Below are 12,219 nucleotides of genomic sequence, written 5' to 3'. Positions count from 1 at the left end.
AGGCAAGGAGCACCCAGGCCACAGGGACACACTCACCTTGAGCTCTCCTGCAGCCACCTTGAAGGCCAGCTCCACCAGGCAGCCCACCGCCATGCGCACGGCACTGGAGGAGTGCATCTCGTTCCACACAGTGTCACTGTCCACCTGCAGGGACAGGAGAGCAGGCTTCAGCATGCCCCCTGCAGGGGGAGGGGAAAAAAGGGTGGGGGCAGGCACCAGGACATCCCCGGCAGCCAGGTGGGTGGGAAGGAGGGGCCAAAGCAGGGAGAGCCACTTGCCGGCCCACTCCCACTTGTGGGCACCCTACTCACCCCAATGCCCCCACACGGCAGCATGGCATACATCTTCTGGCTGATGGGGCCTGCCAGGAAGAGGAGGGACAGTTATTCTGGAAGTTGCCTCAACTGCCAGGGCTACAGGTTGGGGTCTGCAGAGGACAGTGAACTCAGCCGCCAAAAAAAGAAGGCTCAGGCCAGGCCAGTTAGCTATCTGTACCCCTGTTCTGGGGGAACATCCTCCCTCTGGGGGCAGATGGTATGGAGAGAGGGGCAAACCACTCCCCCATCATCACGCCTGACCTTGCCACCTGTGCATCACCAGCATGCTCCGTTCTTGTCATATTCTGTGAGTGTGACCCGTGGAGGTGGGCAGCATGGCAACCATGCCACTCAGCCAAGGGGACGACCTGTGCCCATCATCAGGAACCACCTGCCTACCCTGGCCATGTGGTCTTCCTGACAGCCTCCTCCCCCTATGTGCAGGCAGTGGCCCTCCTCTGGCCTAGGCCCCAAGCTGCTTACCGAGCAGCTTCTTGCTGTCCAGCTTCTGCCGGTTGAGAGGGCTGGTCCCATAGAGCAGGGTGTGGTACTCGGAGTGCACCGTCTGGATCTCATCCAGTGTGGCCTTGCGGCCCCGGACCCGCTACCAGAGGAGGCAGGAAGAAGGGCTGGTGAGAGGGATCACTGCAGGCCCCACTTTCCCAGTGCTCAGACTCTCTGCCCCACAGCCTGGGGCACACAGAGCCACTTTCTGGCTTCAGGAGATCCAAAGATCTTTGACAAAGTGTACCCTGGTCCCCTGCTCACTCAGCTGGGGACTATGGGGGAAAACAGACTGCAGGGGGGTAGCTGGGGTACTGGTTCCAAATCAAGGTTGAAGAGAGAAGGAAGAAGAGACAGGGAGTGAGATGAAGTCTTTTGCTGGTTTGAGTCAGGGGCTGGAGGCAAGGGCCCCTACCTCACACTTGCTCAGCAGGCCTGTCTCCTGCAGCCGAGACCAGATGCTCTGGATCCGGCCAGCGTGCTCGGGGTGCACGTGTGTGTTCCCGCACGTGCACTGGTGCTTCAGCATGAATGTGTCATAGACCACACCTGGGCCAGATGGATGTGTTGGCCAATGCTGCTCCAGGCACAGGCTCGAAGCCTGGCCCCGCCATCCTCCACAGAGCTCACCAGGCTCTCCCCAACCACCCTGGGCCACCTTGGCCACCCTCCCACACACCTGCTCCCCCTCTCCTCTCCAGCTTTTGCCCTATTTTTTCTTCCTGAATTCCCTTTCCTCCATTACTGCCTATCAAAAGCCTCCCCACCCCAATCTCACCCCAATCAGGCTGCCCCAGACACCCCCACTGGCACTGATCTCTGCCCACTGTACCCATAGCACTGAACGCATCTTCACGGCCTGTCCTGGTTCCCACCACCCGCCACAGCCCCTTCTGTGCTCTTCCCCACAGCCCCCACTCCCCTCTGGAGGGATGGGACCACCCTTAGGCATGTCTGCACCCCTTCAGGGCCCCTCAGAGCCCCCTGAACCCAGCACATGGTGGCTTGGGGAAGGGCTTTCTGGACAGGACTGAGTCTATATTCTTGACCTCCCGGTAAGGAGGCCCAAGGTCTTCTCTCCCATCAGGTTCTCTGAGGGGACCTGACAATCTTTTCAGGGGAGGGGCCTGCTCTGAAGCTACCCAGCAGGGCTGAATACCCCCAACGGCCCCCTGGGCCTCACACTGGAAGAACACAGCACACAGTGGTGCAGCTCACCTGTGGTGAAGAGGTGCTTGGTGGGCTGGTCTGGGGGGCTCTTCATGCCCCCAGGGGCAGCGGGTGAGGATTGGGTGCGGCCCAAGGCCTGGTGGGGCACAGTGGCCAGGCTGAGGGGTGCCTGGTACACCTGTAGTGGCTGCAGGGGCTGGGCCTCTGAAAACACCTGGGAAGGAGGAGCCAGGAGGCACCTGGGTGAGGCTTAGCCTGGGATGAAGTGAGGGCAGGTACCCTCAGGGCCTCCAAATCCAGCCCTTCTCTTCCAAGCATCCAGCTCCCCCCACCTCCTCCCCTTCCTCCCTCCAGGGACAGGAGATGCTCCAGCCTTGCCATCTCCTAGAAGATGGTGAGGGATGGGGGGATATGATGAGTCACATCAAAGAGTAACATTGAGGTAAGAGGCTGAGAGGGGCGGGGGCGTTGCAAGGGGGTGGGATGAGTCAGGCCTGGAGGGCTCGGCTGTGTCCGCAATGAGCAATGAATGGAGCGTGTGCGTGCATGCTAGGCGCGAGGCAGACTGTAGTAGCAGAGGGGGCGTTTGTGTACACACACACGTGCACAGGCGCACATCGGGACCAACGCACACAGCCTGCCCTACGCAGACAGACATGCAGACACACAGCCACATGGACACACACAGGCGGGGGCAGTCACAGATGGGGTCGGGGGGAGGGGGCTGGCAGACTGGGACACATTCAGGGCTCTGGGACCAACACAAACAGCTCCCTCCCTCCCACCTCACCCTGCCCCTTTCCTACTCCTCTTTTTCTCTTTTCTCCTTCCTCACAGCAAACTGCCCAGAGTGGGAGAGGGAAAGGCAAGGGCAGAAAGTGGGAGGAAGGCAGCCAGAAAGGTGGGACAGGGCTGGGGCCAGGAGGGGTGGGTACCTTTTTGTAACCAGCACTGGACTCCTCCAGATCAGGTCCCTCCTCAGCACCACTCTCGCCCTCCTCGTCCTTGACCTGGATGCAGTCTTCCTCCTCCTCCTCTTCCTCCTCCTCCTCCTCCTCCTCTTCCTCCTCCAGATCCTCCTGGGTGCTCTCACTCTCGGTGGAGCCTTCCCGGGGCATGGTCAGGGCTCCCTCCCCCAGCAGCACCTCCTGCTGCTCTGTCAGCTCCTCCTCAGTCTCCTCAGGGTGGGTGGTGGGTTGCCGAGGCAGCTCCCCAGTCTTGGTGAGCATCTGGGAGCAGCACCAAGGGGGACGCATCAGCTGGGAGGGGGAGCAGCCCCAGCCAGTGGCCCAGGAGTCTATATCCCTCCTCCCTGATCCTAGCCCCTCCTGAGCCTCCCTGTGAATGAAGAAAAAGGCCAGGAGCGCCCAGCCTGGGAGCGCCCTGGGTTTCGGTGCCTGCGCCGCGTGCCTTGCCCCAGCCCAGCCAGACTCGCCTCTCTGCCTCACCTTGCCCAGCTGCAGCTGCTGCTGCTTCTGCTTCTCCAGGAACTGCTGGTGCTGCTGCTGCATGACCAGCTGCTGCAGGGCCTGGGGGCTCTGCGGCAGCGGCGAGGACTGCGTGCGGCTCAGGGGCCGATGTCGTGGGAGCTTGCCTACCGTCCGCATGCTGGTAGCCACACGTTCGCCTGTCACCAGTGGGGACTGCCCGTGGAGTGGCACTGTGAAGTGGCAGGGGGGCGGATAAGCATCACCATCGGGGCACCAGACCACCCATCCTACCCCAGGACTCTCTCCCTCTTGGAACACAGCCACCTACATCTACCACAATCAGGAAGAAAACACAGAGGGGCCTAGAGTGCCCTGCTCCAAATCTGAGCCCCATACTTCCTCTTCCCCATGACTGAACAGTCTGACAGCTCAGGGCCACTGCCTCCAACAAGCCTTCCTGGATTCACCATTCTCACCTTTGGATTCATTTAACTCATTGCACACATAGTCTTGGGCATTGCTTATGAGCAATGACTAGTTCCCCCTAGCTGGAACAAGACCTCCCTGATCATAGGCCCCCATGGATCCCAGCAGGCAGGGAAGCCCTGGAGCAGGACCATGTGTCTTTCAAGCAGCCCCCTCCTGAGGACACCAACAGGTACTTCAGGACTGACTGTCTAAAAAAGCTCTGCTGCCAATCCCATAGCAACCAACCACCCGTGACTACTGAGCACTTGAAACGTGCTTGTCTCAATTCAGACGTGCTGTAAGGGTGAAACACAAACCAGATTTCTAAGACTTAGCATGAAAAAAAAAGGAAAACATCTCACTGACAACTCTTCATATTGATTATACATTAAGTGATAGTATTTTAGATATACCGGGTTAAATGTGTTATTAAAATTAATTTCCTTTGTTTCTTCTTACATTTCTTAATGTGGCCACTAGAAAATGTAACATTAGGTGGCTCGTGTGATATTTCTAACAGACACCATGGCTCTAAAGCGTGAGCTCCCTGATGGCAGCAGCTTTTGTCGAGAACAGTGCCTGGCATGCTATAGGTGCTTGATAAATGTTTATAGAATGTGGAAAAAATTAACGATGCCCTTGGGGGAGCTGTGACAGGGCTGGGAAGTGTCTCTGGCTGCTTCCTGATAGTTGGTCCTGCCTTGAGCCCCCCAGAAGAGACTGGAATGCCCCTCTGTTGGCCCCCCATGGCACAGTGGCCACCCACTCACCGGCAATGAGGGTGCTCTGTTGCCGGGCCTGCTCCAGCAGCAGCACATGCTGCAACAGGGAGGCGTGCCCGTGGGGACTCGTGTCGCCCTCCAGCGCCACACCCAGCAGGCAGCCCGGGATGGAGGATGTGCTCATGAACTTGCCCGTCAGCGCACCACCCTGCCGCAGGGACTGGAGGGCCTGCCTCTCGGCCTCTTGCTGCGTTGACAGCTTTGGGGAGGCCTGGTTGGGGGGGGATGGCTGCCAACTTCAGACCAGCACCCCTCATCACCCCCTGCCCAGCCCCGAGTTCTGAGGGGCCATTTAATCCCCCTCAGGGCCTTGGGAGGGCAAAAGCCCCAGTCAGAAGCATCCAGGATCAGTCCCCCCAACATCGGGGAGAGGATGGGGTATGTGTCCTATACTTACGGTGAGGTGCGAGTTGGTGACGGTGACGGTGGCCTGCAGCCCTAGGGAGATGTTGGGCAGAGAGGGGGACGTGTAGAGGCTGAACTGGTTGGGGGAGCTGTCCAGAGGGAGGGCCCGGTGCTGGGGGAGCATCTGGGGAGCAGTCAGGAGAGACAGGCATGAGCATGGGCAAAGGAGATGGCAAGGGAGGGATCGAGGCCAAGGTCTCTGAATGGTGCCCCACTCCCCCTGCCTAGAGCCTCAACTGGGGGTGATGGAGAAATCAGGACCCTTCATGGGTGTGTTGGACAAACATCCCTGCAGGACAGCAAGTCCAGGCAGGGACCCTCCAGCCCATCCATTCAGGCAGAGGTCTCTGCTTGGCACTCTCAGCAAGACAGGAAGGAGCTACATCTTCCAAGGAAAGGGAGCGGCTTTGTCCCCATCCCACCCCGCCCTCAGCTGGGCCTGTACCTCGGTGGGGATGTTGGGGACGGAGCCAGTAAAGCCGTTCTCAGCGATGGTGCTGTGGGAGCTGTTGGGAGAACTAGGACCAGAGCCTGGCGCGCTGTTACACACAGACGACACTACGGGAGAAGTGGCTGTCACCTGGGCCTCCTCTGAACCACCCCCTACTCCCAGGCCCTCAGAACAGGGACAGGAGAGAAGTGCTTACCCCCAGGCCCAGCACCTGTGATCTCAACAGCTCTCTTCTTAAAGGTGCTAATAACAGTCCCATCCTTGCGGCGCAGGAGGGGACTGCTTCTCCGCTCGGCCACCTTCTGCTTTAGCCTTGAACGCACTTTCAAGTTGGGTTCAGAGGCTGCAGAGAAGGCAGTCGTGGCTCAGAGACACCCCCGACAAGTGGGCACGCACCTGCAGCCCAGCCTGCAGGCTGGCTCGCAGCAACAGCCCTGCCTTCACAACACACCTACCTCTACCTCTGAGGAGCCATATCCCACAAGATCAGATGGGGCACTCACCTGTTTTGCGGAGGGGGAAGTCATCGCGGCTGTCATAGGGCCCAAGCAAAGGCAGTTTGTAGGAAGGAGGCGTCCCAGGAGGGCCGCTCTGGGGAGGGGAACTCTGGTCCAAAGAAGCATGGTGGGCTCCCCTGGGGGGGAGGGGTGACAGAAAAAGAGCTAGGTTACCATTCAGTCAGCTGGGCCTGCCACCTGGCAATCTACATTTATGAAAAGCCCACTGTATGTAACAGTAAACCAGTTGAGGTCAAACTGATTCCAACGCATGGTGACCCTACGTGTGTCAGAGTAGAACTGTACTCCAGAGGGCTCTCGATGGCTGTGACCTTTCGGAAGTAGCTCGCCAGGCCTTTCTTCCGAGGTACCTCTAGGCAGATTCAAACCTCCAACCTTTTGGTTAGCAGCCGAACACTTAACTTTTGTGCCACCCAGGGATTCCTCTCCACTATATGTAGGGATAGGAAGTGGATCTTGGAGAGAGAAGCAAGGAGAAACCAGGGGTGGGAGTCTCATCCTCTATGAGAGACTGAGGCCCATATCTGCCTACCCCGGGCCATTACCAGCATTTGGGGTGCTGCGGGAGGGAATGGTTGAGGCCGCCCGGAGTGGGCTCCTTTGATTTCGACAACAGGAATTCCTGGAGCCTCAGCTTCACCTCGGTGCTGGCGATGGCACCTGTGGGACAGGGCACAGCTGACCTGGGGGCTCAGGGCCAGGGCCCCGTGGCCAGAGGCTGGCGGCCCAGGAGGCCCCAGGTCTTACTCTCTTTGCTCTTCTCCTTGTTCCGAAGGATGAGCAGCTGCTGCTCCAGGCGCTGCTTCTCCAGCTCCTCCTGCCGCTGCTGCTCCCGCTGCCGCTGCTGCTCCAACTCCTGCTGCCTCTTGGCTGCCAGCATCTCCTGCTGCTGCTGCAGGGGCACAGGGGTAGAAGGTGGTGAGTTGGGCCCAGACAGGGGTCGGGCGTCTGGGCGGCCCCCTGCACCTCCCTCGGTCACCTTGAGGTGCTTCTGCAGCTGGACTTCGTGCTGCCGTGTCAGGTGGTCGTGCTGCTTCTGGAACTCGGCAAACAGGAGCTGTTTCTGCAGCTGCTGCTGCTGCTTGAGCGCCAGCAGCTCCTGCTGGAGTTGCTGCTCACGTAGCGCAGGGTCCACAGGGCCTGCCAGAGCTCCCCGAAGCTCCACGGGGCTAGCACTGCCTCCACTGCCACCCCCCATGGAGCTGGGCATGGCTCCCGGCAGCACTGGCTTCACCTCCACTGTGGGGAGAGGAGACAGGAAGAGTCAGTGAGCCAGCCCATACCCTAGTAGCCCCTGCAGCCCAGCCTGGGGCGCAGGAAGCTACCAGGCAGACTCCTAGACCACAGCCAGCACGGTTACACCTTCACTAAATGAGATGAAGCCATGGGCTTCAACACAGAATATGCATAAGCGTGCAGACTTGGTGGGGGGCACAGACTCAACATGTAGGTACTCAAGGGCCAGCATTTTACATGAATTACTCACTCATTTAAACCTCATCACTACCTATGAGGTACGTACTTATTGATACCCCATTACACTGATGAGGAAACAGAGGTTTAAGTAATTCAACCAAAGACGTACAGCCAGGTCATCACAGAGTTTTGCTTTTTTTTTTTTTAATTGTTGTAAAAATATATATAACACAATATTTACCAATTCAACATTTTTCAGATGCATGATTTAGTGAAATCAATTACTCTAATCATGGCGTACAACCATCACCAATAATCATTGCCAAATTTTCTGTCAAATTTATGCTTTTAAGTCACTGTCCTATGCCCCCCCCCCAACCTCTCAACACCACCCCCCCTCAAGAAGCCTATAGAAACAGGCACAGAGGTTGGTTCTAGAACTGCTAGGGCTGGGAGCCAGAGCCCTTGGTAGACCCAGAAGAAGTCTATGAGACGTGGGGATCCCTGCCTTCTCCCCTGTTCTCTGCCCCATACCAGCTGGGACAGGTGGAGGAAGAGGAGGAGGCTCTGGGGATGGAGGGTGGGGTGGCAGCAGCAGACCTCAGGGAAAGTGGGTGCAGGGCAGCACCAAGCCAGGGACAGGAGGGAGACTGGGAGTCAGACTTGCTTCCTTTGCTGGATTATCTCCTTTCAACAGTTTTATTGTAATTACCCTGAAAATGCCGCTATATATAGAGTGAGCCAAACAGCAGCTGTGCCTGGGGAGGAGGGGGGAATGAAAGAATGGGCGGGCAGGCGAAAGGGAGGAGGTGGGAGGAGGAGACAGGGAAGGAAAGGGAATCAGACAGGAAGAAGGGTGATGGCAAAAGGGAGGGCTGGAGCCCAAAGAGAAGAACTCGGAACTCCAGGGCCAGGGAGCAACCCCAGGGAAGCGGGGAAAGGTGGGGAGCTGCAGGGGGGCCCATGGCTTTTTGTCCAGGCCCCCAAGTGGACAATAGGACCCCAGGGAGTGGCAAAAGGTTCCAGTGGCTTATGGGAAGGCTGAGTCTCGACCTCTTGATTCCTGTACGCTGTTGTCTGCTCACTGAGTGTCACTTCCCACCACTGCCCCTGGTTCCCAGGGCAACTGGGCAAACACCAGGCCAGCAGGGAGCCCCAAGCCCAGCCCACACCCCACAAAGCCTCCTGACGCCAGCAGGAAGGAGGAAATGAAAGAGGCAGAACCCATCTTGTTTCTTTTCCACTTCTTTCTCCAAAGAAAGCCCTCACTTCCGTTGCTCTAGCCCAGGGAGGCCACAGGGGGAGCTGGGATGATTCTCCTGTGGCAAAGTGGCCCCTCCAGCCCAGGTCTGGACAAGGATGGGCCCTGACGGCTAGCTGCCCATGTCTTCTGGCCCCATTGTCCCTTGCCAGAGTATGCTATGGGCTGAGATAAGAGAGGCCCAGGCTATGGGCCTGTATCTCTCTGGGGACCAGGCACTGAAGAGAAGTCACCAAGGCAGGGGCCAGGCCCGTGGAAGGCCAAAACCCTGCTACCCTCATGCCTGAAGGAAGCCTCTAGGGGCCCCTGGACGTCGGGAAGTGGGGAAGGTAAAGCCCTAAGATGTCCCCACAGACCTCTTCTCCCTGCAGCACTGACAAGCACATTCCTCTGTGGTTTGCCCGCCAGCCGCACTGACGACTCTGCGGCCACAAGGCCAGAGCCACATCTGCAGGAGTGGCCAGACGTGGCCAGGAGGGTGTGGTCACTCACTCGCTTTCCCTCGGACCCATGTCCTGCCCCAGCAGCAGGAAGAAGAGCCCTTGGGAACTGCAGAGGACCTTTCTGGAGGCAGCTGGCCCCAGGCAAAGCAGGGTGGCAGCAAGGAGTCATAGGTAGGCAGCCTGGGTCTCCCCAGCCCCTGAAGCACTCAGCAAGGCCCCCAGCTGATCGGAGGGCTGTCTGTTCCCAATCAAGGCAGGCTTGGCCTGTGGCACTCTGATCGCTCCGCCAAGAGGTGGACAGGCTTCAACCTGCGGGCACCGGATACCAGCCCGCCTGCCCAGAGAAGGGCAGGGGTCCAAGCAGTCCTGGCTCCCAGCAGATAGCCCTGTCTCAGGCTGGAACTGTTGCCAGCAATGCTGGCTTCCCTTACAGGAGCCTTGTATGAGGCCACGGATTCAGGAGAGGGGATCTCCCACCATGGCTAAGCCACCGCCACCGCCACCACCACCACTGCTGCCACTAAGGCCACGGCAGCACAGCAGCAGGCCCTGCTCTGCAGTGGGAGCCGCAGCCCCATTGGTACGCAGGTGGTGGGGCTGCTGACGGGCTTCACCACAGCTCATTCCCATGCAAGCAGAAAGTGCGGGCGACTGGAGAATATTAATCTGCAGGTCCTGTGGGGCCTGAGCAGCATACAGCACCCAGGGGTCTGCCAGGCAGCAACCTGGCCCCAAGGTGGAAGTGGTCTGTGGGATAGTTGGGGTCAGGGAAGGGCTGGGGGAGGGGCACGGAACCCCCTGAATGTAGTCTGCCATGCACAGAACCTAGAGCCTAGCCAGCCTTGCACCCCCTGGGATCTGTGCCCTCTGCCAGCTTGGCACCAGCAGGACAGGTGGCAGCAGCTGCCATCAGAACCAAACACCTGGAAGGGGAAGTGGGTGTGTCATGATACAAGGAGGCTCTTGGCCGCCTCCTGGCGGACCAAAGAAGGCTGGAGGGCCTCCTGAAAGGAAAGAGGGTAGGAGAAGGGGCACTTCTCCTTAGTGGGACCAGTGGTTGGGAGCTCTGGCTGGCAAAGAGCTCCCCTAAAAGGCCAGGAAAGGGATCATGTGGAAGGCCAAGGCCCTGGGTTCTGCCCACCCCAGCGCCTCAAGTTAACAGAGGGGCATGGGGCAAAAAGAAGAGGCCAGATAGCCAACACAACAAACCCTGCAGTGGGGAGGGGCTCTGGGGTGGGGTCCTGAGGCAGGCCCAGGGTCATCCTACCTGCTTCTGCTCAATATTCTTTCCCTTCCAGGGACTCTGACCACTCCTCCTGGGAGCGGCAGCATCAGGAACGGGAGACAACAGCATCCTGTCACTTGGCCTTCTGTAGGACTGACCACCACCACTTCCAGGGAGAAGCCCTGCCCGTGCAGCTGGGAGGGGCGCTTCACGTTTCCAACCATCGGAGCAGCCCTGCACATACCCCTACAATCTCACTCCAGCTCTGGCTCAGAAGGGGTTATCTGACCAGTGCATGGGCACAGCTGGGCAGTGGTGACACCTTAGTGACACTTGGTTTCCGCCCAGTTGGGCCTCCATGACCCCTATCATCCCACTGGGGGCTTCCATGGAGGGCTCTCTGGCCAGCACAAGGGATGGCCTGGCTCCTCTGGGGAAGATGACACAGATGCTGATGAGCAACCTCTGGAGCTACTGCCAGCATAGTCTTAGGCTAGAAAGAGGGTGTCCTGGCAAAGGGTCACTGCCCCCAAGCAGATGAGGGGCTCTGTGACACGAAAAGCAGGTTTTAGCAGTGCCTTGGGGACAAGGGCTCAAAATAAGAAGCAAACCTAGCTGCAGAGCAAGGCCAAGCCTTCTCTCCTGCTCTGAACACACTACAACCTGTGCCCAGCTCTAGGCCCTCTCATGGTGACGCTGTCAACAGTCTTGAATCCCTGTGGCCCAAACCCTGGCCAGTGGGTATGGTGTCTCAGTTTCTGTTATGGATTGAATTGTATCCCCCAAATATATGTACTGTAAATCCTAACCCCTACAGCCCAATACCAAAACCACTGCCATAGACTCAATTCCAACTCATAACAACCCTAGAGGACAGAGTAGAACTGCCCCATAAGGTCTCCAAGGCTGCAAATCTTTGCGCAATCAGACTGCCATATCTTTTCTTTCTCCTGTGGAGTGGATGGTGGGTTCAAACCATAGACCTTTCAGTTAACAGCAGAGCGCTTTACCCACTATGTCATCAGGGCTCCTTCTAATCCCTATACCTGTGGTTATAATCCCATTTGGGAATGGGTTTTCTTTGTTAAGAGGCTGTATCAGTGTATAGCGTGTTTTAAGCCAATCACCTTTGAAATATAAAAAGAGCAGATTAAGACAGAGAAGAGAGCAGAGATGGAGGAAGACAGATGTCAAGCCACATAAAGATCACCAAGGAACCAAGGAACAAGGACCTTCCCCCTAGAGCTGACAGAGACAGAAAGCCCTCCTCTAGAGCCAGCAGCCTGAATTCAGACTTCTAACCTCCTGAACTGTGAGAAAATACATTTGTTTGTTAAACCCACCCACTTGTGATATTTCAGTTATAGCAGCACTAGATAACTAAGACAATTTCCCCTGAAGAAGCCCTGGAAGGAGAGGGAGGGATAGTGTGAGGACCTGCCTAGAGGACCTAAGAAGCTTAGAACCTGGTTCTAAAAAGGTTTTGCTCCCAGGAGCTCCCAGACATAGACGTCTGGGGGAGGAGAGGGCCCAGGGTGCACAGAGTAGGAGACAGGGGCACATTAAACTGCTAGGAATATCTACACGGGCCAAAACTGAGGCCCCTGCAGATAATCCCTGGGACTGAGAAGCAGCCTTTAAAAAAAAAAAAAAGCAGGGGAGGGGGGTGAAAGGAGGGACCTTTAAGATCATCTACTTTGACCCCCTTGTTACACAGATGGGGAAACCAAACCTACAGAGGCTGCTCTCTGCAAGATGCCACAAGCTAAGTAGTAGCAGAGCAGGGGTGTGAACCCAGGTGTCCCGACTCCCAGCTCAGGCAGGTTCCC

The 12,219-nt window shown here is 57.7% G+C and overlaps 1 protein-coding gene across 8 annotated transcripts in view; it reads right to left on the bottom strand.

Annotated features, from left to right (window-relative positions):
* HDAC5 (histone deacetylase 5) overlaps positions 1-12,219 on the bottom strand; it is a 37,561-nt gene that overhangs the window by 6,322 nt on the left and 19,020 nt on the right. For 4 of the 8 annotated variants that reach the window (XM_064270273.1, XM_064270265.1, XM_064270266.1 and 1 more), the window contains exons 4-17: positions 6,793-7,284; positions 6,591-6,705; positions 6,031-6,161; positions 5,724-5,870; positions 5,522-5,634; positions 5,069-5,200; positions 4,660-4,882; positions 3,440-3,651; positions 2,927-3,220; positions 2,040-2,205; positions 1,237-1,370; positions 801-921; positions 312-361; positions 37-144 (exon numbers count right to left, since the gene is read on the bottom strand). In XM_064270273.1, coding sequence (XP_064126343.1) covers positions 37-144; positions 312-361; positions 801-921; positions 1,237-1,370; positions 2,040-2,205; positions 2,927-3,220; positions 3,440-3,651; positions 4,660-4,882; positions 5,069-5,200; positions 5,522-5,634; positions 5,724-5,870; positions 6,031-6,161; positions 6,591-6,705; positions 6,793-7,284 — 2,438 coding nt within the window. Of the gene's footprint in view, positions 1-36; positions 145-311; positions 362-800; positions 922-1,236; positions 1,371-2,039; positions 2,206-2,926; positions 3,221-3,439; positions 3,652-4,659; positions 4,883-5,068; positions 5,201-5,521; positions 5,635-5,723; positions 5,871-6,030; positions 6,162-6,590; positions 6,724-6,792; positions 7,285-12,219 lie in introns of all 8 variants that reach the window. The other 4 variants (XM_064270267.1, XM_064270271.1, XM_064270269.1 and 1 more) reach the window with 2 other exon arrangements.

This window comes from Loxodonta africana, chromosome 18 (assembly GCF_030014295.1).
Source record: "Loxodonta africana isolate mLoxAfr1 chromosome 18, mLoxAfr1.hap2, whole genome shotgun sequence".
NCBI lineage: Eukaryota > Metazoa > Chordata > Mammalia > Proboscidea > Elephantidae > Loxodonta > Loxodonta africana.
This window is presented reverse-complemented; position numbering and strand designations above follow the sequence as displayed.